The 26,112-nt window shown below is 39.5% G+C and overlaps 2 protein-coding genes across 7 annotated transcripts in view; one reads left to right on the top strand and one right to left on the bottom strand.

The window, feature by feature from the left end:
• Positions 1 to 17,207, top strand: part of DENND4C (DENN domain containing 4C) — an 82,203-nt gene extending 64,996 nt beyond the window's left edge. For all 6 annotated transcript variants that reach the window (XM_054184584.1, XM_054184583.1, XM_054184579.1 and 3 more), the window contains 9 exons: positions 837 to 946; positions 2,691 to 2,866; positions 3,906 to 4,088; positions 4,962 to 5,151; positions 6,805 to 7,050; positions 8,395 to 8,512; positions 10,183 to 10,336; positions 11,436 to 11,500; positions 12,181 to 17,207. In XM_054184584.1, coding sequence (XP_054040559.1) covers positions 837 to 946; positions 2,691 to 2,866; positions 3,906 to 4,088; positions 4,962 to 5,151; positions 6,805 to 7,050; positions 8,395 to 8,512; positions 10,183 to 10,336; positions 11,436 to 11,500; positions 12,181 to 12,317 — 1,379 coding nt within the window. In that variant the 3' untranslated portion in view covers positions 12,318 to 17,207. The remainder of the gene's footprint in view (positions 1 to 836; positions 947 to 2,690; positions 2,867 to 3,905; positions 4,089 to 4,961; positions 5,152 to 6,804; positions 7,051 to 8,394; positions 8,513 to 10,182; positions 10,337 to 11,435; positions 11,501 to 12,180) is intronic.
• Positions 17,208 to 20,851: 3,644 nt separating this feature from the next.
• Positions 20,852 to 26,098, bottom strand: RPS6 (ribosomal protein S6). Its single transcript, XM_054184585.1, has 6 exons — positions 25,757 to 26,098; positions 24,812 to 24,943; positions 23,667 to 23,877; positions 23,151 to 23,297; positions 21,801 to 21,958; positions 20,852 to 20,994 (listed from the first exon to the last, which is right to left on the bottom strand). Exons 1-6 carry the CDS (start codon positions 25,760 to 25,762, stop codon positions 20,899 to 20,901), a joined length of 750 nt encoding a protein of 249 aa, XP_054040560.1. The 5' UTR covers positions 25,763 to 26,098; the 3' UTR covers positions 20,852 to 20,898.
• Between the last annotated feature and the right edge of the window lie 14 nt (positions 26,099 to 26,112).

Here is a 26,112-nt window from a genome sequence, read left to right as displayed (position 1 = left end):
GAGATGAAGAACTATCTTGCGGACTGGACATAAGCTGGCCCTGTCTAGCAAAATCTTTACGAGATATCTTGTAGTTCCAGTTAGTTATGAGAGTTATAATAACTAACTCTAAAGGGTGGCAGCCATCATCAACAGGATCTGTAAAATTTGTTCACAAACATCAACTTCAGCTGAAGAAGCAGAGGAGCCTTCTGTATGACAAGGGGACTCTGGTAGTGATTTTTTGAACAAGAAAGATTGACTTGGCTTGTCAGAGGAAGTAATGCTGATGGTTTTCCTTCCTAAAACTGATTCCAGCCATTTCCTTCTGGTAAATATTTTCCAACTCTGTTTCCCCTTCTCCTGGGGAGAGCTCATAACCCTAAACCCCAGCCTTACCAAAGAAATATTTTTTGTTTTACAGCAATGTTAGCCAGGGAGAACTTAAGCACAGTAATGGCGTATTTCGTATCGTGTGTCTTTCCTGGTACTATCCTTCTGTTTGCCATTTACATAAGGATGTTTCATTCAACAAATCTTAAACCACTTTTTAGAATATGTATATTGAACAATCTTACTGCTCTTTACCACTCTTTATTCTTTTTTTTGTATTTTAAGATTTTAGTCACTGATGCTTTTTTTTTCTTTTACCTGTCTGTGATAGATAAAAATAACTTCGAAACGTTAATCTCAAAATTGATATTTACCTATATATCAGTGTAGTTACAGAGCTACACATATGTTTGGAGAACTTCTGGTAAAATTTTCTATCTTGGTCAAACAGAAATGATTTTCTTTGGGAATGGATGAGTTAGTCTTTCCTTGAATACAAGACCCAAACGACTCTTTCTGTACAGGTGAAGTTTCATTCCCAAGAAGTATGAAAGTTCTAGATTCTGAGAAGTCGGAGCACAGCTCTTCACATAATACTAGCTTATCCAGCATTTTCCAGAACTATGCAATGGAGGTAAGATTAATAAACTCATAGATGACACATATAAATATTCAATATTACAGTATGGATTAATTACCTGTTTAGTTGGGTTGTGGTTGGATTTTCCAAAAAAATTTTTTTCCATGTTTCTACTGTAAAGATGCTGGATAGTTTTAGCTCGGGGTAGCTTTAAAAAAAAGCGTGTTAAGTGCTTTTATGTATTACTCATATATAGAGAGAAGATACAATTGAGGGAAGGGTCAAAACTTGAAATAAGACAGAAATCAGAGAGGAAATGAGGCTTATTTTTTTTTTTTCCTTTCAAACTTTTTTTTTCCTCCCTTTTATGAAAATTATGTGTTGTTACTAAACAATTGTGGTGGGTTGACCACATCTAGCATCTAAGACCTCACCCAGGCACTTGCTTACTCCTCCGTCATCAGGATGGGTCAGAGAATTGGAAGGGCAGAAGCAAGAAAAAAAGCTTGAAGGTCAGGATAAAGACACTTTAATAAGTAAATTGAGGAGAAAAAAACCAATGCAAAACAAAAAACGGGGGTGGGTGGGTGGGGCGCGGAGAGAACAAAAAAACCCCAAGTGACGCAAAGGCAATCAGTCAGCACCGTGACACCCCAACAGCTACCTTGAAAAACTGTCCTCTGCGCCCCCCCTCCCCAACGCCCAGTTTTACTACTGAGCATGACGGTATATAGTATCTCTTTGGTCAGCTGAGGTCAGCTGCCCTGGCTGTGTCCCCTCCCAACTTCTTGTCCACCCCCAGCCTCCTGGCTGGGCTCTGGACAGAATGAGAAATCAAAGGCCGTGGTGGTGTGTAAGGCTCTGTTCAGCAATAGCTAAAATGGTGGTGTGTTATCAACACAGAGTTTGTCACCAGTCTAAAACGCAGCACCGTAAAGACTGCTATGAAGAAAATTAACTCTATCCCAGCCAAACCTAGTGCTCTAATGATTTAGTACGCTTCTCTTTCAGTTATCACTTTCAGATGCTTTCAGACTTCAGAATCATCGGCAATGGTCACTGTGTTTGCCTTGGTTGCTCTTGTTTCAGCTGTAATGTTATTTTGCTAGGTGACATATAATTTTCTTTTGTGTTTGACCTTCTGGAGGACTGAGCTTGTCAAACTCTTGCACTACATTATATAAGGGGCGTGGTATAGAAAAAGAATAATGTTGCCGTTGGGCAAATATCGAAAATATTCGATCTAATAGAGATCTAAAATATAATATATGGTCTGTCGATCTAAAATATATTGTATGTTGTGTTCGGTGGTGTTTTTTTGGTTTTGTTTCCTGTGAACAATGATTTAAGAGGAAGCCTAAAACCTAAGGTTTATAGACCATTCTTCAGCTCGTACAGGATTATGTTTTACCACCTTTTCTCCAGCTCTCAATCTAATTTAGCGATGAGATTTTTATTAGGTAAAATCCAACTTTCTGTATTTTCCACTTGTATTGGGAGCGGGGAGGCTACAGGGATGGCTTCTGTGAGAAGATGATAGAAGCTTCCTCCATGTCTGATAGAGTAATACTTCTTCCAGGTCTCAAAATACCTAACAAAAATAAATTATTAGTATTTGGATTTCATAGATAAAAGTTACGTGGACAAGATAACTCTGAGTATGGTGAGCAGTGATGAACTCATGCCTCCCAAGTGTCATTCTGATTCCTGGTAAACTTCTGCTGCCACTAAGCCTATAAAGCCAATTATAAAAGAACCTTGAAACAAGACTGATAGTATTCATTCTTTGCTGTTCTAGGTGTTGATGTCAAGCTGCTCTCAATGTAGGGCTTGTGGTGCTTTGGTTTATGATGAAGAAATTATGGCTGGATGGACAGCAGATGATTCAAACTTGAACACTACCTGTCCTTTCTGTAAAAGTACCTTCCTACCTTTACTTAATGTTGAATTCAAAGATCTGCGTGGCTCTGCAAGGTTAGTGGCTTTTATAGATACTCTCTTTCTGCCTTTGCACTTCTATATGGTTATATTTTTTCACAAAAGGATGTTAGTTAGATCTCCTGGTATTTTTGTCTAAATGTTCGCAAGAATGTTACTGCCTGTTTGAGGATCATGATTGTACTGAAGGAAATTATAAGTCATGTAATCTATTCAGTTTCATTGTAAAACAGCCAAAAAGAAAGAACTGGTTGCCTTTTTACCACTTCTCCTTTTCATGTTTTCTTTATAAGCCTAACTGTACAGAAGGTATAAGTCTGTTTTCATTTTGTTTTTAGCTTTTAAAAGCAAGTGGATCGTGAACTTTTTAAAACCGTATGAAGCAGTTTTTAAATCTGTCAGCAAAGAATTTCTTGCAAATTAAATTTACTAACAGCTTTTAGTTACAGATGCTCCAGCTTATTGTTTCTCCAGTAGTTCTCTAGTTTTAGCTTCTCTGCTTACTATTTTTACCTCTTTTAATTGCACTCTGAAGGCTGGAACTTATTTTAAGGTAATTTAAAATGTATTCTCACTGTGGTGGTTATTGCTATGAAGCAGAGCTTCCGTTAGTGTTCTCAGATGCTGAAACTGAACATCTGTAGAGTGTGTACTTAAAACACCTTAGCAAAGCAAGACACATTCCTGGTATTTTGTGCCTATAATGGTGTATGGTCTTCTAGTCTGTAATTTCATTACAGTAGCAGCCGCTTTCAGTGATGTGTCAGCCATTGATATGTTGCTGCTGATTGGGAACCATGACAAGTTAAGGTCACTTGTAATGACTTAGGTCCAGCATAGGATTTATTATTTTGCAGATCAAATCTCTGTATGTGTCTGTTTGCTCTGCCTGTATAAGTTACAGCAGAGAGAGCAGGATGAAGTTTTTGTCCTGTTGTCAAGCTTTTCAATGTTGTGTTTTCTTAGTTTTGCTACTTTTTGAAAGCAAATGTAGAAAATAATAACTTTTTTAATGACTGTATGCTCATGTCTTAACCTTGGTATTTCTCTCCCCTCCCATTCATTTGCAACTTAGCTTTTTCCTGAAGCAAAGTACTTCAGGAGATAGTTTACAGAGTGGTACCCTTCCATTAACCACGGATCCACTGGAGCAGAAACTGTTATCCAGTCCAGCTGTTGCTGACTTGATCAGTTTTTCCGATCACCCACAGTCCAGCCACACCATAGCTGAAGAAACTTGCTCTGCAGCTGAGCAGAGGTGGGTAAAACAGGGTTGTTAGTTCTGTCAGAAATGTCTCGGCACTTCCAGTATTTCTCCTCCACTTCTGAAGTGAAGGTTGGTTTATGTACGAATTATGTGCTTATATTAATCTCTTAACTTTGATGTCATATATTTTTAACTAAAGTCAAATTTAGGACTAGCGGTCACCTGTAAACTAATCTCTTCCCTCTATTTGCAGATTATTTGGAAGCAGACACTTTCTGTTTCACTTGGTGTTTTTTCTTCTGTACAGTAGTTGAATTGTTTTTATCCATTGTTTCAGTTAAAGGACACAAAATGAATATTCCCAGATCTGCAAGCAGCTTGATTGTATGGGTTAAACTTGGCAGGCCTGTAGCAGGAGTTTGCTTAAGTTATCTTGTTGGATGAGTTTGACGCTTACAATTTTATTTTTTCAGTTATTTTAACATGCAACTTAAAAATTGTTTTCTGTATTTTTTGCTCTGGTTATGACATTTAGAGAAAGTAAGCATAAAGGCAAGAGGAAGTAAAAGATGAGCATAGGCAGAACAATATAATCTTTGGGTGTTGACAAAACTGTATATTGCTGTTCTTCTAAGCAAGGTAAATCTGTACCAGAGCAGTGGTACCTATACAGACTGCAAGGCTTTCAGGTTCATGTCTTAGGTTATACCTAGCTGCTTTTCTGCAGGGATGGTTATACAGTTCTGAGAGGCATTTTGTTTTGTTTTCCTTAAACTGTGGAGCTAACTGGACAAATAGGATTCCTTATTGATAGAGAACTTGGTTTGAGATACTTCCGTGGCAGCCTTTCTCTGCTTCCTTCTTGTTGCCGTAGGAATGCTGAGTAGTTTCATATTAGCATATTCTTTTCTGAAATCCGAACAGTGATGCAGCAGAAGAACAGAGTAAAGATCCCACGACCGTGAAGACATCTGCCAATAATCCACCAAAAAGGGGAGTATCCTTGACTCGGAGCCACAGTGTTGGAGGTCCACTGCAAAACATTGACCTTTCACAGAGACCATCTCATGGCATTTCAACAGTTAGTCTTCCAAATAGTTTGCAAGAAGTTGTGGTAAGTCTGCCATTCAGTTGATAGCAAAATATTGAATATGATGAACTTAAAATGAATAATGTTCTACTACTAGGATTCTTGTCCATTTGGGGAAAAGCAATGGCCAAGCATATTTTCATGTTCTTATGACAAAAATAAATCTTCGTTCAGTTAATCTAAAATTGTTTTTTCGGTACATTGTACAAGCAGTGCTGCTTGATGTGAAACGTTCTCTCTAGCAGAATGAAGCTACTCTTTGTCTTTCTAAAACTTGGAAGTTTGTTTTAAAAATAACCGAACTTCTACAGCAGACTAAACACAATTGTGCAAATGTCGCAGATGGAGTGATGCACTTCACTCATAGAGAGAAGCAGCAATACATTTATTGATATAAAACAGGGATTTAACAAAGTTTGACAGTAAATGCAACTGTTCTAACAAGATTCAAGATGTCAAGGCGCACTTGGTTGTTTACTGCATAGAGGACAGGGTCCTCTATGAGGACAGAACTGTCAGGGAGACCTTCCTGTCATGAGGTTCAGAAAGAGCCCTCTTGCTTTCTAAACTGCTTCTCTGAGAAGAGTCTGGGTGCAGCTGGATCCAATCCTCGTCGCAGACGTGGTCAACGGAGTATGTACATCTGTCTAAGGATTCTGTACGCGCAATCAATCCTTTATATCACTTAGCTAAGACTTCTAAGTTTAGCATGCTATTAGTCACTTACCAAGGATCTGTTGTGGCAAGGAATCTCTCAAGCTTGAGAAGTAACCTTGAGAGGCATCCCTACTGAAGGGCACATCCTGGTGTACAGCCGGCTGCTGTGCAGAAGAGCTCGAAGGGCTCTTGGGCTGTTCACTATTTATGGGGGTAAGGTGATGGACTTATATTTGCACATTGACCACAGTGCCAGCATTGTCGCTAGGTGGGCGCATTGCTCAAGTTAGCCCTTGGCTGTTGTGCCATTATCTGTCTCCCTGAAGCCATGTAGCGCCGGATGCAGCCATTGCGACTAGATGCACCAATTATGACCCTCACGGGTAGTTACTGCTTGGGCAGGGTTACGGGAGATAAAGGTCAGGTGGGCGGTGGAGCACACCCTCACAGCAAACAACACACTGTTGCAAGAGTGAAAGTTTGTTCCTTTCCCATGCATTAACTTAGACTCTTATATTCTATTAGGCTTACCTGTTGAGCGGATGGGAGAAGGTAAGAGGCAGTATTGAGACCGTTACGTTATTCTTGCACGTGAAACAAAGTTTTTCTCCTCTCTCCTGGTGCTTTTTATCAGCAAGAAGCTGCCTTAATATGTGAACTCATGATTCAGTTCCACATTTTCTGCAATCTCCATCGCCACTGCCTTATTACCAGCTTAGGTAGATTGAAACCACACAATCAGGAACAAGTTCTAACAAATGAGTATTTTCTCTTTTTCACGTAATAGAGAGAGCTTAGGTAATTGTTCTTTAAGTTGAGAATCACCTCAACAGCAAACCTGTTGATACTATTAAAGTTATTGTGTGTTCAGTACTTTGAGAGGCCTCTTCCAAATATCAAAAGAAATTGTGCAATGGGGGATTTTCAGGGCAAGTAATTCTGAAGAGTATTTCTGGAAGAAAAATCTTTGATTTTGTAAAAAGCCCAGTTTTTCTTTTGTGTGTGTTGTTTTGTTTTTAGGATCCTTTAATAAAAAGACCTAATCCTCTCCCTGTATCCGTACCCTACTTGAGCTCTTTGGTACTGCGTAAGGAGCTTGAATCACTGTTGGAAAATGAGGGAGAGCAAGTAATTCATACATCCAAATTCATCAATCAACACCCCATAATTTTCTGGAACCTAGTTTGGTATTTCCAACGGTTGGATCTGCCTAGCAACTTACCTGGACTCATTCTAACATCTGAACACTGCAATGATGGAGTGCAGGTAAGTGGCTTCCTGATATTAGAACTGTAGATATTGGGGTATGCTAAATCTTAAAGTTTGGTTCAAAAAAAGTGGGTAAGTAATTGCTGAGTAGCTTGGATCTAGGTTCCTGGTTTTTGTAATACAAGTAGATAGGTTTGTTTTCTGCAAGAAGTCTTGAAAGAAGATGGGTGAAAACAGCATTCAAGTTCTAGTCAAGCTGTTCTCTTTTAAAAAGCCAGAGAGTAAGATTCATTAAAGAGAAAGCTGATATGTAGAAGGAAACAAGATGTGTCTGTGGAGAACTCACAAACTGCAATACATTGTAAATCACATAGCATGGGTTACGTACTAGAGTATATAGACCTTTTAAGTTAGTGGTCAATATTTTTTGTTCTTTTCCACTAACAGTTCTTGCCATTCAAACCCCACTGAGTTTCATTCCTACATGAATAGAACAAAAGAACATAGAATGGATGCTTTCTTTTGAGTATTTTGCTTTTCCCGTTTTAATGAACAGATTTTTTTCTGAAACCCATATGATTTGTGTATGTAAGTACCAAATTCAATAGGTATTTGTGTATGATGCATGCAAAAAAGTAGTATTTTCCTATCTGGTTGTATGCACTTTAATTTTAAGATTCTCTCCCTCAATTTTCAAAAAAACACCACCTAGACTCAAGAACAATTTTCCAAGAAATATAGTTGAAGACCATAGTAATGAAATCTAAAGCATACTGGAAAGATACAGTGCATTAGCACGGAAAACCACAAGATGGGATATAATATCTTATAATTAGTACTTTAAATTGACACACTACTGGTAAATTTTTCTTGCCTGGTAATTCTTATTGTACTAGTGATTCCAGAGGCACTTAATTTTATAAAATAATTACGGAACTGTTTCCATTTTTAATGGAAATAAATGGTTCATATTTGTATGCAAACGCAGATTCTTTCTGCTTGTTGGGAAGACCAACACATAGACATGCATACCAAATCTTAATCAGGTCAGAAAACACTAAGGTATGTCATGATAAGTAGTACGAATCGAGTAATATGTTTGATGCACAAAAAATATTTTCAGATACATACTCATAAATTTTCTTCAGATATCTGTAGAAAACTGAATGGTCTTCATATGTTGGGCTAAGTTAGAAAAGGCAACTAAATGTTGCAGTACTTGTGACTTTGCTCTGGTTGACTGCGGTTTCCTCTAGAAGACAGGAAGTTTCCTGTTTGTTATTGGATTCAAGATAAATAAAATAAACCTTTTTTGTTGCAAAATGAGTAAAGGACAGTTTTTTAAATAATAAGACTGTACTGATGTTTTTAAAACTTTTTCCCTTTCCTCATGTTTTTTAGCTTCCTTTGACATCCCTTGCTCAAGATAGCAAGCTAGTATACATCCATCTTCTGTGGGACAATATCAACCTCCACCAAGAGCCAGGGGAGCCCCTGTATATATCTTGGAGAAATCTCAGTAAGTAAAACAAACGTTACAGAAAGCAGAGGGAGCAGATGCAATGGAAAGGAACAGTTGGTTTGTAGTGTCTGAAGAGTACACAGCCCATTGACTTGGAAAGCTTTTTTAGTGTGTGAAGCATCTGCAGTCCTTTAGGTGCTAACATAGTGTCAGTGTCAAATTATTTGCGAAAATATCTTAGTGATCTGTGTGAAAAGGTATGTTATCTGTTCTTTATATGTCATACACTCATAAACAGGCTGGGAGTATTTGCTCTAGATGTGGTAGTAAATAAACTTCACCTGATCTGAATGTTTCACTGCATTATCTGGTTATATCTATGCAGACATGGAAAAGAAGACTGTATTACAAAAAAGTATCTTATGTTTCTATAAATGAAGGGAACATCACAGGTCCCATTAATATGTACATTTGGCAGCCAACTTGACTGTTAAAAAGTAAGGTCCAAGAAAGCCTTCATTTACCATAACTTGATTTGGAAGGAAGAAAAAACAAGCAGGCTGGTTATGAGAACTTCACAATTTCATTACTTCTGATCAACAAAAACTCTTTGTTGACCTAAACTTCTCAGCCTGAGTGTTAACTTTTAAAAACTATTCTAAAAACTATGGAGCATGCTAATTCTAGTTCTAATGAAGAAAAAAGTATTTGTTGAAAAGTGTCCTAAAAATAAACAGATGGATCAGAATATTACAGTGAAGAGCACAGAATAAGATGTGGTGTTTCCCTAAGCTTCTACAAAAGCATGTTTATTTGAGCATAATAGATGAAAGCATCTCCAAAGCATTCATACATAATGAAGATGCATAGATATGTGTATTTATGTAAATAAAGGAGCAAAAGGCCTGTTTTAGATGTGGAAGAAGGGTAGTAGTATTTTAGATAGGCTCTACAGCAGTGTCAGAAAGTATTTTGGAAAACAGGAAATTACATTTTTAAAACATCATATATGTCAATTTTTTGTGAAAATCTTAGGTTGTTGTGATTAGCCTTGGTCTACGTTTCGTTTACACTGCACATGCTTGCTGCCTAATCTGTAGCCTTATTTTTTTGCCAGTAAGTGGACTTACTATTCCCTCACTAGTCACTGTTTTCCAAAGAATAATAGTTCAGTGTTATTCTGGAAGTGGCAGTATAAGCAACAAATCATGATGGTAAATGTCTTGATATTTTTTTTTTCCTGTTTGGCACAACTGTACATTATGTATTTCAATATGTAGCCCAAAGTTAGTAGGTAGCCTTTAAGAAGGGCTTTGGTAAGAAAAGTTTCTTTCATAAGAAACGTGACAGTGTTTTCTTCTTTTTTTAATTTCTTTTCCTTTGTGTAAAAATAACCTTCTTCGAGTGAAGTTAGTTTTTGAAACTTAAGCACGGCAGTAAATCTGAGCTAACAAACCGTCACAGGCAACATCTAATGCTGGGTACTCTTCAGTCTCTTGTGTTTCTGTGTCACGTGGGAGCTCTTGAACATGAATGCTTGATGTGTCCTGTCACTTCTGTGGTGGAGTAAAGACTATAAGCAGGCAAAGACTTTCCATGTAGTAAATTTCTGTAGATTGAATAGAGGTTCTATATATACATCTCACTTCCTGAAATGTCTTCTGCTTATTCAAATGGAAAAAAAATTTGTTAGTGTTTTAATAATCTATACTGCTACGTTTTTTCAGATTCTTCTGAAAAGAGACCCTCCACAGTGGCAGAAGATCAGCAGGAAACAAACACTTTGTTGGAGAACATCAAACTAAGTATTCAACACAATGACGTTGTTAAACCAATCAACCTCCTTCTACAGAAAGTTAAGCCAGATGTGAAACGACAGAGGTAAAGGGGTAATCTCTTCTTTCTTCCTCCCCACTCAAAATTAAACAAGATCAGACTGTATACACTTCATAATGATAACTCCATAAGGACCTCTCAGGAATGTTCAGTTTCATTTGTGTCCACCAAACACTATGTATATTTTTTTTTATGCCCATGTTTACAAACAGGTGCATTCTGTTGGCAGATGCGCAATTCATCCAAATCAAATGGAGAAGTATAATTCTTTAATCAAAATGGACATTTTACAAATGAATAAGAGAAAATCTGCATATTGGCTATGCAGATTTTGGTGTTGCTCCAGATCTAGCAAATTGATACATACAAGTGTGCAGCATCCTGTTGCAGTGTCTGGAATATTCTCCAAACTACCTAGTTAAACCTATTGAAATCCTACTAACCTGGAGCACTGGCTAGGAAAAACAGATGCAGCAGATCCAAAAAGGGAGATGTGTACGGTACATTTTGCCATCTGCATTACAATTCAAAGAGGGCTTTGTACAAAAGCACAGTCTCTAAAGTAAGTTACAGCAAATACAAGATTCGTTTGAAGTCGAACATGCTAAATTATCTTTGCTTCTGTGGTTTATAGTTACTAAAAAGAAAGAACTAATCTGCCTAGAAAAGAATCTTTGAGTTCCACAAGGAAAAAAAAAATTAATATCATTGTTTAGTGATAATATCCAGTTCTGAACTAGATCGTTGACATTCTGAAATGAAAAACAAAGTATGGGTGATCTGAAATAAGCCCGCTCCCTGTACTTCACTCTCAGCCAGGAATGAGTTAATAAATAAGTGGTGCGTAATTTTATATTTCTTGTTTTTCTGGAGTTTTTATGGCATGTTTGGCACGGGGATTTTTCATAGAAAATGTAACTGCTGGGATTTGGTGATAATATAACTTCACGCGTTAAGGAAAAATATTCAGGCATGAAGAAAACCTTAAGCTAGTAATCATGTAGATTGGTCATTTTCTTCACATGTAAAATTAACGTAACAGTTGCAGAAACTACGTAATAGAAGATTAGCGTCCCCAACGTTGACTTTCTAAACTTGGGATAGTTGGTGCTTTCATTGACTTGCCCTTCAAAATATTTCCTAGGAGTTTTTATAGAGAAATTCTTTTCCTGTCTCTGGTGTCTCTTGGAAGAGAGAACATTGACATTGGTAAGTAAAAAATAGTGTGAAATGCATTGTGCCTGTGTATGAAATATATGAATATTTTAGATGAAAACTGGTGTATAAACCCAACTTTTCATACATGAGTTTCTAAGTAACTTTTTGATTGCTGTGTTTTAGTGAAAAGTACCATGCTTTCAGTCTTCAAGTAGGTGTTGTTTTTATGAAAATGTAATTCACATGGAGCCATTAATTTTGACTTTATTTGAAACCAGTAATCGTTACTTTAAACAAAGTTTATTAGCTTGAAGCTTTAATTCCTTATGTCTGAAAACTTGTTCCCAGTCTTGTCCATCTTTCTCCGACCCACATATTAGACCTATGTCATCTAGCCATCTGGTTGCCCACCCCTTCATGATCTCCTCTACCCTGACTTCTGTTTGCTACTATGCAAGCAAAAGGACTCCCTTGTGGGATGTGACAGGGGAAATACCCTGGAAACGGGCAAATTGAACTGTGATAGAAGTAATGGGCATCCACTGTGATGCGTTGTGATGCTCCAGCATGAGGATGCATGTTGGGGAAAAAAAAAAATAAAAAAAAAATCAGCATCTAGTTAAGATAATTATTTTGTTATTACATAAAAATCACAGAAAGTATTTTATAGGAACAGTAGTGTGCACTGTACAGCATTTCTTAAATAACTTCAACTGTTTTTTCTGTTTCAGAGGTCTTTGATAGTGAATACAGACTTGCACATAAAAATCTACCAAAGGATGTTCTTGAAAAGATGCAGAAAATAGATGCTCCACCAAGCAGCAGGGTTGAGTGCTGTAGGAAGTGCTTTGGAGCACCTTTAATATAAAAATGAGGAAGACACACGCTAAATTTCAGTGAGACAAAAGTAGAGGTGAACAAACAAGGAGCACGGTGATATATACACTTTGAATCCCAAAAGGTGATAATTGAGCAATTTGTCAAAGCAATTTCATTGAGCTACAACATACATTCTTGCCTTTCATCTCATGAGACACGGTGTGAAGTATGTTATAATGTCCTAAAACTGTATTGATAGGGTGAGTTGGTTTCAGTGATTGATCTGCTGGGTTTTTTTCCTGTATATGCTTTCCATTTTCCTTCCTCAAATCTTTTCCCCCCCAATATCAAGTTGTTCAAAAAGGTTGAACAGCAGCCTATAGTTGGTGACTTTCTTAAGAGCCACCGATATTTGTGTATTTTAATGAAATACCTTTCCTCACACGGAATACTTAAATTCTTCACTATGTCTTGAAAATTACCTTTACCTAAAGAGGGATCTTCTTGTTGATGTGCAGTATCTATGTATGAATGTAAATATTTGAGTCTTTGTATTGGAAGTTGCAATGCAGCTGTCAGATCACATTACCTAAAATTGCTGCCCTTCTCCTGACCCTCATCCCAGTCAGTATTCTATATTATCTTTGGCTGACCTTTTCATAACCTATGTCTGTAGCTGTAAAAACCAGAAACTTACAGTTCATTTTCCTGGATTCTCTACCTGACAAAGTAAAGATCCTGTGAACGTGCTGCTGCTTTCTCCAAAAGAATGATAGGCTTCTACACTAAGTAGCTCAGAAATGGATGGCTTTCTAAAAATTAGATAGGAAGCTTAAATGGCATTAAGATGCATATGAGGTTTGTCAAACAGATAGCGTCTGAAAAAATTATGCTAAAGCATACTGTATGCGTGTGTGCTTAAGAAGTGTCTTTTCGTTCTTTTTCACGCTCTCCCATGGTTTTCTGCTAGCCTGTGCGTTAATTATTTTGCACTGACAGTCCAAATTCAATATTTCAATTAAAATGTATTTATAAATGTGGTCTTCAAAGTGTATATTAGCACAAATGAAGTGCTTGAGTGTATGATCTGAAAAGATGAATCTATCTTTTGGATTGTTTCTAGTAGATAAGACACTTCCTCACCTCACGTATCTAATTAACTACAGTAGTCATAGTCTTCTCAAGAAAAGCCTGGATACTGGTCAACAGTTTAAATGTTACTTGAGATATATGACAAGATTTATTCCAGGGTTTTTTCTGAAATTTTGTGGCGTGGCTTTTCTGATGGAATTATTCCTAGAGGGGAAAAAAAAAAAAAGTAAAATTTGTAGCAAGTTAAAGGAGCGTAGCTAAAACTATAATCATATCTGAGTATGAATGTATTTAATTCATACTACTCTCTTTTTTTAAAATTTTCATTCTTGAAAATGATGAGGGATGAAGATCTGTCTGGAACAGCTTCTACATGAAACAACAAAACCAGCTTTTGTTTTTTCATGAGGCTAAAACAAAGGATTTGCACTATTTGTGACAAAATACATTTGCATCATAGTCTAATTCCTTGTATTTTGTCTAAAAGTGCTGATCCTAAGTTAATATGGGGATATTGCCTGGACAGATTCTCTCCTGATGAAATTACTGTGCTTTCTCAACAATTAAAAGCAAGAAAGCACACACTAACTTTTTTTTTCATTCTTTTTTTTTGGGGCTTATGCATGGTTGCTTGCAAATATCTGACCTACATCACAATGGAAGGGTAGAGTTTGATTCTTTGTATTTTCCTCTCTTCTATTATATAATTGACGTGTGCGGTTCCATCCTTTTAAAGTAAAAGTCTCTCTGAAGCATTCATCCAGACTTAATAATACTACAAATCAAACTGGCAAGTTTTCCTGTATAATTCTGCACTGATCTTAAACATACGGCTATACAAGGACAACTTTTGAGTGTTAAATGGACAAACAATAGATTATGGGATGCAACTTGCAAGGAATCGAGTTTTAGTTATCCTTAAATTCTCCCAGCTCATTAAATTACAAAGAAAATCTGTCCAGTGAGTGCTGGTTTAGGTAATTGGTGACATTCAAATTGTTTTAAACCATTGTAAATAATATTATCATCAACTAAATTCTGTAAGCAGATCACCTTAATTTCAAAACAACCTTCCCATCTGTTGCTGAAAATACAGACTCATCAGGCAGTAGTGTTGTAAAAACAGCAAAGCAGATTGTGTCACAGCATCTAGTGCTAAATGTAAGACTTTCCCTGGGTATATACACTAAACAAAACCAAAAAACTGTAGCCTGAGGGAAAAAGGACAGCTGCGGGATTAAACTTGCATTTCTGTACACTACAAATTAATTTATATTCCTGTTGTTATGTACCTGGATTTCAGAGTGGTAAAGTCCTGCGTGTAATTACTTGAAATCTTGAATCTGCCTATTGAAATGAATTCCTTAATATAGAATGACAAAAATAAGTGCTTATGCTTTTTAATTTGGATTTTTTTAACGTGTAGTTTTTAATAGCTAACTAATCGGCTGGTTCTTGAATGAAATCCATAGTTCAAATGAAAAGGGAAATCCCTGAAAGCAATTTGCTTACTAACTTTTCATCTAAGGAGATGGTTTTTTTGGAGGAGAAAAAAAAAGAGTTCATAAAAATTTGAAAGGAATTAAGAACTGAGTGTTTTTTTTCCTAGTTGCTGTCTCTGCGTTCACATGCATGATGGCACTTCCTCTTCTTCCTTTGACTTTTAGGTCTCCTCCTGCAAACAGGTAGAGACGGCAGGTTTTCCTACACAAACTTTCTGAGGTGTAGGCTTACCTAATTTGAACGCTGCAAGAACTGTGAGCGTGCGTAAGAGAAGAGCATGGCATAAAACAGCTTAGCATGGCTCAGGACTCATATGGTTGAAAATCTGGCCACAAATAGGGAGAAGTCTTCAAAAGTTGTTTTGTGAGTGCATTGTGAACACTTTTGTCTTTCTGAAAATCGGGCACTAAAGGCGTAGTTAAGTTCTTCTCTGTAAGTCAGTACCAGCATGAGCTTCCTGGACTACATAAGAATGACTTAATTACCTACAAATGCTTCTAATTTATTTGACACCCCGCTCCTAGTGATCCAAATTCATCTGAATCCATAGTGCATGCATGAGCTGGACAGTGCTGTGAAGGAGGGGTGTGGATAAGCTTCATCTTGTTTCTGTTTTCCTTTCCCTGTAAGCAGAAAAAGTTGCATTTTTGCTCACTTGCAAAACTCTTGCCTCCAGATAGTTTCTAATAGCTCAACAGCCAGTGTTCAGGAGGAGATGGCTCTTCTGTCTGTATTTTGGACGGAATTCTCACCATCATTGTGAAGGAAATGGTTGCAGGCCAGTGTTAACTTCAAAACCTGCAACTGTGCACAAAGTGGGGGTGTAAACCAAACCGACTACATCTGTGGATGCAAGCTGTTAATGAATTTCAGATAAGGCCAGGAACTTGGAAAGTTTGTGTTGGAATAACAATTGTCACAGAGAAGCTTCCTTGAATTGTTGCCCTAAGGATGCTGAGAAGATACCATCTTGCAGCTTTCACCGAGCTATAAAAGTTAAGCGTAGCTTGTGTGCTCATATGAGAATAGCTATTTTTTGGTAGAATTAAAAGAACAAATGGGGTCTTACAGGTTTAAAATCGGGATTCTTAAGTGAAAAAGTTCTTCTTTATGAATTATGAATATATTCTGGCACATTACCAAGACATAACATTCAAAACCCCGTAGGTGTAGGAGGCTGATGTGGCTGCAGTATTGGCACAGTAACAGGTACCAGCTTTTACGTCACTAGAAGCATCTGTAGGTTACTTACAGTCATATCCTGTCTTCACATTTTATATAACTCATGTTTAGACAACGCCATTTTAGTGGAGAACATTTTATTGAGTATATGTGTTTCAAACTAAATTCATTTGTTTTGCAAGTAAATTAGTCTTGTTCCTAGTGGAATTTCACGTTGGTTAAGCTCAAGCTACGTTGCACTTCTGAACGAGTAATTTTACTGCATTTTAACTGTGAATTAATGGCTTTTTGTGTTGCTGCAGCTAGAAGAATATACCTTTCGTCGCGTTTACCGCTTTCCTTGAGTAACTGCAACATAGGGGATATTTTCAAAATGTATATTAAATTAGATCATAGAAATTATATTTTTAAAACAAATTGTTAAAATGTAAGTAACTGAAGAATCCACTCAGTAGTTTTTCTCTTTTTAAAACTCTTAATTCAACAATTGTTTCAATGCAGATAACTTTATTTCATTAAATGGTAAGCAGGTCATCTTATTCACGTAACTGTACATTTTCAACACAGGTTTTTTTTCTTTTAATTAATAAAAACCTTCAGGTGCCTTCTGTATATCAGCTTTTCATTATGGACCTTTTTAAAAAAAACAAATACACACCCTTGTAACTTTTACTGAATGGTTGAATTGGACTCTAGTTCTGTATTCTACTGTGCTGTATATTGTGATGCATATGAGGAGAGAAACGGATGGGTTTTTTTGTTCTTTCAGTCTGCATCAATCAGTGGTGCAAATAAAAGGGATTGCTGTTTTTAGAAGCACATTAAACTCCTTTTAGGAGCTTAAAATAAACTGTATTGTAATGAGGATGAAAGGATGTAGTGTGAATAAATTATGAATTTATTAAGTGAGCTGGGAAGTTTTCTTTAATGCAATAAAATTTGCACTGGTTTAGAGACTGTTTTGAACTGTTGAAAAATGGCATCCATTTACTGTGCTTTGATTAACAAGTGTTTCTCTGTAATGTTTTTGTACATTTGACAAATGTTTCTTGAGTTTAAAAGGGCACTCTGCATATTCTGAATTCTGTATAGAAATCCTAGACTAAGAAACAATTTTTAATGTATTTCCCAAAATAAAATATGTATGCATCCTGTGAAAAAATTCAGTTTTGGGGTTTTTTTGCCGTTGTAACTTACCTGCTTGACAGAATTTAATCTTAAATGCAAATTCAGCCTCTACTTTGGCAAAAGCAGAGACTTTTGACTGCCTTTTTTGGGAGTTGTCTCATTACCTCAGTGACTTCTCCATGGTGGGAAAGAGCAGGAGTAGTTTGGGGAGAGGAAGGGAAAATGTGGCATTAACTTGTGGAGATGTGTTTCATAAGAGAGGATGGCTCTGTGGCACCTTAAGCAGCCATGGGGACTAGCAGAGGTAAGAACTGAGAAATGAGCTGAGGGAGGCAGAATCCACAAAAATCTTGTTTGTAGGGAAGTCCTGGCCCTGGCTTCCCAATGACAAAGCTGTTGGTCTCTGCTGACCCGGAAAAGCAGCATTCATCAGTGGATGGGGAGAGGTTTCCAGGAGTTCTGGTTTCTCAGTGGATTTGTAATGATGCTGTCAGTGATGCATCCTACCTTCCAGGAGACATTGGTGGACCTCCTGCCTCGTAACATACTTGCAGGTTTACATGCATTTTCCAGATTTTTTTTTTTTTTTTTTTTTTCACAAATGGGGCAGGGTGGGGAGAGGAGTGAGGGTGGGTTGAAATTTAAGCAGTAGAAACTGCCAGTTGCTGTAAAGTGCTTCAGGCCTTCAGAACTGGGTATCTTTCACACTCCCTCACGCATGGCAGTGAGTTCATTTATCCGTTAGGAAAAATAAGAACACCAGACCCTAAAGTCCTTCTCTCTGAATAAACTGATAGGCATAGCACAAACGGGTTGCTTGTGGTGAAGATTTGTCATAAACTAATCTTTTCAGGGCTGTTTTTATGTAGGGAGCTCAGGAAGAGTTAGTCTTTTGGACTTTTCTTTTATAATCTTGTCAGCATCACAGTGACTTTGCTTGTTTTGCTCTGACTGCTTTTGTCACTGCTGTCCTGCTAATAATGCTGCCTGCTGGAAATACGCTGCCTTTAGCCTGCCCTGTTGAGAGAGGAGGCTGAAGGAGGGAGGGAGGGTGTAACAGACAGAAATAAAAGCTTGCATTTGAGGTGTCCCCAAAGAAGCACAAACACAGGATTTGGGGTTTGAAGCCATAGGGAGGAGGGAACTGCTATCTATCTATCTCCTGTGCCAAAATCACTTGGGAAGCTTGAGGGAATGTGATGGTAGAAAGGGACAGCAGAAGGAGCTGGTCTTAAGGAAGCTCTGGTCCTTCCTAAGTTCAGAGCCACCATCAGAATACTTATTAGTGGTAGTTCTTCCCAGCGCTGTAGAGACAAACCTCTGCAGTCTATGAAGAGGACAAATGATTCTCCAAGTATTGCTGTGATTCCAAAGAGTCAGTAAATTGCTAAGCTGGAGAAAATCTGATGGGGTCCAAAAAGAAACACCAAGGTCCTGCCTCAGGGTAGGAATAACCTCATGCACCAGTGTAGGCTGGGGGCAGACTGCCTGGAGAGCACCTGGGCAGGAAGAGACCTAGGGTTCTTGGTGGGCACCAACCCAACCATGAGCCAGCAGACTGCCCTCACAGCAATTAGGCACAGCATTGCCAGAAGGTGGAGGCAGGTGATCTTTCTCCTCTACTCAAGTGCTGGTGAGACATGTCTGGGTGCTATGTCCAAGTCTGGGCCAGCCAGTACAAGAGATACTTGGACGTCCTGGCATGAAGGGCCACAAAGGTGCTGAAGGGCTTGGAGTATCTGTCCCACATGGGGAGTTGAGCTGGCACTGTTCAGCCTGGGAAGAGAAAGAATCTCATCCATGTGTCTAAATACCTGATGGGGTGGGTGGGGAGCAGGCAAGACAGAGCCAGACTGTTAGTGGTGCCCCATGCCAGAAGAGGAAACAGGCACAAACTTGAACTACAGGAAAATACACTTTAATGTTTTAACTGTGAGGGTGGTGAAACACTGGCACAGGTTGCCTGGAAAAGTTGAGTCTCCTCCTTTAAAAAACACCTCAGATCTTACCAGACACTGCCCTGCTTCTCTGCATCAATGTTTGCAGCTGAGAGACTAACATTAAATAGTAAGTGGATTTGTGAAAGGTACACTTTTTATTTTGGTGATGCTCAGGCTTAACTGGGCCTGTATGGCTATATTCACTACAGTAAGAGAAAACTACCTTATTTAAAGTGAAACTGTAGGTCTTGAACATGGCCTCCACAAAAAGATACACCAATGCATCTAAGTTCCTCTTACATAAAATGGTACCCTCTTAAAATTCTATGAAACTAGCCATCATTTTATTTAACTCATGCTTTACTATTGCTAAGCCTCTTTGCCTTTTCTGATTTTGTAGTTTGTCATTCAAAAATAAATCTATTATTCTTCCACCTAAAGAGTGACGCTTTGAAAGCTTGAAGAGAAGCCTGGGGTAACTGCTTCAGCCAATTCTCATGGTCTGAGGCTTCTACTGCACAACTGCGCTTCGTGGCGAATCCTACCCTTGTCAGAGATGAGTATCCCTTCACTGTCATACAACCCAAAAGTTAAAAGATGGCAATTTGGCACAAGTCACATGTTCTGCAACTTTGTAGGGTACAGATTCCACATTCCATGTATTAAAAAAGTTGCTTCTAGACAGTCAGGTGGGGCCCTGACTTAAATAGCCTTGCCCTGCACAAAGGAAGCGTAAAAAAAAAAAGCTTTTTAATTTCAAAGTTTGTGATAAAGCTTAATGTATTCATATTTCCATACTGGAAATAGAAGCATCCATCTCAACAAAAACTTGAGGTGTATCCTGATTACTATTTTAAGAACGACCAAGACAATCTATTTAACCACAGACCATTCTAAAACTCCAACGCTTAACACTAACTCTTAAGTCAGAGCAGAATTCCCATCACCCCTACCTGTTGCTAGATCTGCACAGTCTGAATAGGTAAGGGCTACCATGAAGTTTTCTATCCTTGACTGAAATTTCTGTGTCAAACCTTTTAATGGCTGGCTTACCTCATGCTCAGTATTCAGTACTAATTTGAAGAGCAGAATGCCAAAATACTTACAGAATCACACAGTATCTCAATTTGGAAGGGACCCGTGGAGACGATCGCATCCAACTCCCTGCTCCCGGCAGGACTACCTATAACTAAACCATAAGACTAAACATCCTCCAGACACAGCTTGCACTGACAGGCTTGGTGCTGTGACCACTCCCCTGGGGAGCCTGTCCCAGCAACTGACTTAATTGCACTTAATTCTGCCAAGAATCAGCTGAAGGCTTTTATGTTTTACCAATCTTTCTTACACTCAGTACCAAAAGCAAGCAATGCGATTCCTCACCTGGAAACACTATCCTGTACCCAAAACCCAAACAAAGCACTGAAGAGTACCAAGTGAGTTCTGCCCAGAGCTCCTGAAGATTAGCTTAAGTTTAGCTCCTGGGGACACTGCTGAACCATCACACAGGATTATCCTGTTAAAGGTAAATCCTGTTTGTAGAAAAATCAACACGCATGCACAAGGTTATTATAAATAGGAACTTCTCACTGAAGACATGAATATATATTACAAGTTCTCAAAGGGGATGTGAATCAAGACCAAGGTTTGTGGATCCAGTTTAGTCTAGACTAACTGCATCATGCAGACCACTATTTAAGAGATGGCCAGTAACAATACGCACTGGAAAGTCTCATACTGAAAGTTAGCCACAAAAAGTGTTTATTTTTAGCATCATGTACATCTTTACTTCTGACTTGACTCAGACTTAGATGTAGAAGCTCTCAATGAAGAAAGCCGGCGTCTCTTTGCGATCTGCTCCTGGCGTTTCTCCTTGGCTTCCTGAAAAGCAAAGCAGCATGAAGTAAGCACTGAGATGTTACACATAATCAAACACTTCAAAAGATCCACATAGGAACAAACTACAGAAAAAGCAACTTGAAGAAAGCTAACAGAACAGATTTGTTAAGCCAATAAAGCAAACCACAGCTTCCCTCCTTTACAGATCAGAAGAATTCTAGAAGTATCCAAACCCATACAGACCTATGTCTTTAAACAATATGGACGAGTGTTAGAAATTACAGTAAAAATAATAATACAGAGCTCACAACATACTAGAGGCTGACCTACTCTCAGTTTCCATCTGGAAATCTTGAAACACTCAAGTATTGTGCCAAATATTCCAGAAGTACTGCTTTGGCAGTCACTGCTGTTTTAGCTGCAAGAGCAAACTCATCCAAACAAAAAGCTTCTAGCCACATTATCTTAATCCAGGTCAAATGCTGGATCCCATTTCTCTACACACTCACTCAAATGCTTGGGCATTTGAGTTAAACTGGAGTTCATTTGAACCGAAATTGTTACTGCAAAGCTTAACTTTACAGGCCGTAGCTGTTCACTGTTTTCTTCAAAATCATCTCTCCGTTAAATTAATTGGTCTAGTTAATTTCTACTATTCTAGGATTGGCAAAAATGGATAGAAACACTCACAAAAACATTTGACCAGCAATGTTCATACTCACATTCAGGCATTCCTATTCAAAATGACCTAGGTACAGAGCAGCTCTTATATACAGTAAGGTTTATCAAATCCCTTGATTCTGGGGTATGAGGCATTCTATATAGCCGAGTTATAAGGGCAAACGCACCTTCATTCTCTTGGCCAAGAGTTTCGCATATTCTGCTGCTTCCTCCTTATTCTTTTGGGTGCGCTGCTTCTTCAGAGCAATACGCCTGCGCTTATGTTGCAGAACTCGAGGAGTCACTAGTCGCTGGATCTTAGGAGCCTTGGTTCTGGGTTTCTTGCCTAAAAAAGCATTATGACTCAGCAGAAGTGGCAGATTATCTTCCAAAGAGGCCTCAGGCCCCATCTAGCAAACTTAAAAGAGTAAGTTCCATTTACTGTTAATGTAACACTATTCAGCATATTACACATTATAACAACTCATACTGACTTCAACTTCTTGAATGATTTTCAGGAAAAAATATCAAGTGCTATCAGATGTAGCATTAACAAGATAAGTCTTACTGTTCATGATTCAGTAGCAATTAAGTGTAATGCACCTCTAACTCCCTGCTTGTGGAAAACTCCTAGCTTCTCAACCGGCCTGTCTTAAATCACACCCCCTAGACTTAAAACATTTTAAAGAATATGGAAACGCATCACCTAGCTTTCAGAACAAGCTATTATGTTCTCAATGTTAAAAAGTTCTTGCAATTCTACATAGGCTTGACACGTTCATCTCCAAAAACCACATCTACACAGCCCATAATGAGGAAACAAAACACAACAGACACATCTGCAGAATTTCACTACTCAATCCTGCCTGACTTCAGTAGTCACAAGCAACAGCCTGATGTCCACCAGGATAACATTCCTTAACAGACAGAACAGTTCCTATGATGCAGAAAAAAAGCAGTCTTTTACCCAACAAGCTTTCACAGCACCCAAGCTTTATCATGTCCTTTCTGCTAAAAATTCCCCCCCTTCTGTTCCCTGATCAAACACAAAAGAACGCAAAACTAAAACCTTACACTGCTACAGACAGGTGGTAAGCAAAACAGTGCCCTCCCAATAAAAGCTCAATTCCAAGACTGGCATAAGCAATGGAGAAAAATCTTGGTATCTTCTCTATATACTGCTTTTTTTCCCTCCGCCTCATAAAAATGTTTCAAAAACATTCCACCTCATATTTAACCTTTTATTAACAATTATTTCTGGATTATTCTTAGAATCTCTAGTAAATATTACTCCAGATTCTACCAAACTTTTAAAAACAAACTGTGCCAAAGCAGATGGAAAGCAAAGAGAGAGGTACAAGAAGTGGGACAACCAGGAAAACTCCACTTTTTATCCGTAAATTACAACTGACAAAGCATAAATTAGACAGGCAACTGCTGATCTACTGCTATAGTATGCTTCTTTCACTGCAGTAGGCTGGACACCTCTTTCCTGATAATTACATGAAACCAAAGAGCTGTAAAATTTGAGTTCTTACCCTCTTTGTTCAGAGGCTTCCTCACAACATACTGACGAACATCATCCTCCTTAGACAGGTTGAACAGCTTGCGGATTCTGCTAGCCCTCTTGGGACCAAGACGACGGGGCACAGTTGTGTCTGTCAGTCCAGGAATATCCTTTTCACCTGTGAGAACATAAATTTAAACATGACAGTTAATCCTGCATCTACTGAACACCTGCCTCGTTAATGAATTTCAGTCATAAATTTAAAATGCATACAAATTCAAGGTAATACTAGATAATCCTTGGGGTTCACAGGCCAATAGCACCACCCCCAGCTACACTTTCATCATTTAATGTGATCAGATTTCTGGCAGCAACAGAAGTGTTTCAGTGACCAGTTTTAAAGAATGTAATGCTCAGAGGGAACTTCAAAACACATTCACACTCTGAAGTTGGGATTTTGCATTCTACATAACTTCTCAGCCACTAGCAAGCAGGCTGCTTGCAGATGCCTACTTCTACCTATTGCTTGCTTCACCCAGAGACTTACCCTTCTTCACTATGACCAAGTTCAGAACACTCAAGTTGGCATCAACGATGCAACCACGAACAGATTTGCGTTTTCTCTCTCCAGTTCTTCTGGGGCGATAGCAGGAATGGCCCTTGCTGAGCAAAAGGCGGACACGTCCATGAGTCAGGACACCTTGCTTCATGGGGAAGCCTTGTTTGTCATTGCCACCACTGATGCGGACAACATAGCCCTACAAAAACACAGAAATACACTTCTTAGTTGCTCACACATCTCTATTACTTCAAGGAGAAACAGTGGGAATCATCACACACTGTTCAAAACAACGGGGCACTGCACCCATGATTCACGAGAAGTCACTGTTACCACTGATGCAAACACCAACCGTTCAGGAATTTTACTTAACAGATGTGAAAAATAGATCTGCATACCAAGATTTACAATTATTCTACTTATCTTCAAATATATATTTAAAAATTAAATTCCTACCAATTCAAAGTTTTGTTCAAGCTACAGCAAACTGAATTTTGTCCATTATTGTCTAGCTTTTCTTTAATCCTAAACCTAACCAAAGCCTGTTATCATCTCAAACTGGAAATCTGCATACAACACAAAAGCATCTGTAATAGGGATATATGGATAAAAACAAAGAGAAAAGTAAAGCTTTTGCCTTCCTTGTGGAGGTGGCAGTAGAAAAGATCAACTTGCCCAAATTCAGTTTGACCATCCATATTAACACTCAACTATTCCAAGCCCATCCACCAGGCACAACATGCATTCTCCTCACACACTAGTAGCAGTTTAAACACAATGAAGGAAATTTTGAACTTGTTCAGTAAAGAAGGGATCAGCAGTTTTACGATATGGATTTAATTTCTCCTGAATTCTAAGATAGCACTCAAGTGAAAAAAATACTGCAGAGAACAGTAAGAAATTCTGAACACAAGGCTTTAAAAAAAAACACAACCAAAAAACTTCAATAAATCAAAGTAGCAGAACAGGCTAGCCTAATCACCGAATTCAGTATATACAGCAAAAGAAACTTTCAACATACCTGCTAAATGTACACCATACAAACACTCTGGTGTGACAACTGCACACTGAAGAAATTTTGTACTTTTAAGCTTCTCAAATACAGCTCTGATACATCCTTCTACACTTCTTACCTTCCACTCCTCACCAAGAGCATCAGCCGCGACCTCCGTGGCCATCCGTTTCTCATAGAATGTTCTCAGCTTGCGCTCATCATCCACTTCAATGAGTTTCTGGCAGCCAGTGGCTGGGAAAGAGATGTTCAGCTAATGGAACAAAAACATTGGATTTAGTTGAAACTTCTCATATAGCATTTTAACAAAAAATTACCGTTTATCTGCTGCTTTCATCTTAGCATTTCAAAGCTGAAATTCCCCATCTGCTCACATGAATGCTTACGAGTCATAACCTGCCATGCTCAGAGAGCCAGGCAGGCCTGTCCTTGGCCGCACTGGGCTCACTCAGTTACACAGAAAACTGCCTGTACCACAGCTGCCGCTTGATAACCTTCAAACAGTCTGCAATCCAGCAAGCCAAGGTGAGGGCACCAGAAACCCGTTCCCTCTCCTTCTGCGAGCCCTTCGCAGGACACGCTGCACCGGAAAATCGCACAAGCAACCTGAGGGGAGCGACACTTGCCGTCGGTGATTGCTTGTGCTTCTCGGCGGCCGGGTCAGAGCCCAGAGCCTCGCTGGCGCCTCACGGCACTTCCCTCTCGAGCACAGGCAGGCATCGGCACAGGCCCAGCTCTAGCGCGCACGGTGCCTCCCTGTTAGGCCTCGCTGCCAACTGCGCGGGGCTCACACCGTGAAAAGACCTAAGCGGAGAAATGGCCGCTCCCAGAACACGCAGCCCCACGGCCGAGCGCCAGGAGAGGCTCCACTGAGGGAACCGGGCCCGCGCGGCCGACATGTCGCCCCAGCAACAATCCGCTCCCATCCGCCACACCGAGGCGCTCCGGCCCCGCCGCCAAGGACCATCGTCCCCCGCCAGCGGCCCCGCACGCCGCGCCGGAGCCATTTGTGGCGGGGGAAGCCGAACCTCCCCGTGCGCGGCCGCGTCCCCCCGCGCCATCCCACCTTCATCCTCGCCGAGCCGTGCCGCCGCAGGAAAAGGCCGCACTTCCGCCCGCAGTCCCCACATACACGCGCCAACTCTCGCGAGAGCGGCGCGGCCCGTCCCCCGCGCGACGGCGGCCACCCAATGGCGAGCGGGGCTGCGCCAGCCGAGGGGCGTGGCCGGGATGGTGGCTCCCGCGGGCAGGCGGCAGGGTACGCGCCATCGCCGCCTGTGCTGCGATTCCAGAAAAGAGTTCCTCCGCGCCGCTCGCTGCCGTGACCGGCGGCGGCCGCCCGCGGGCCGGGCGTCGCGGCAGGCGCAGGCCGGGGTGCGGGGGGGGACTGTTCCTTCCAATTTTCCTCGCGTTAAGAAAGTG

Source organism: Rissa tridactyla, chromosome Z (assembly GCF_028500815.1).
Source record: "Rissa tridactyla isolate bRisTri1 chromosome Z, bRisTri1.patW.cur.20221130, whole genome shotgun sequence".
Lineage (NCBI taxonomy): Eukaryota > Metazoa > Chordata > Aves > Charadriiformes > Laridae > Rissa > Rissa tridactyla.
This window is presented reverse-complemented; position numbering and strand designations above follow the sequence as displayed.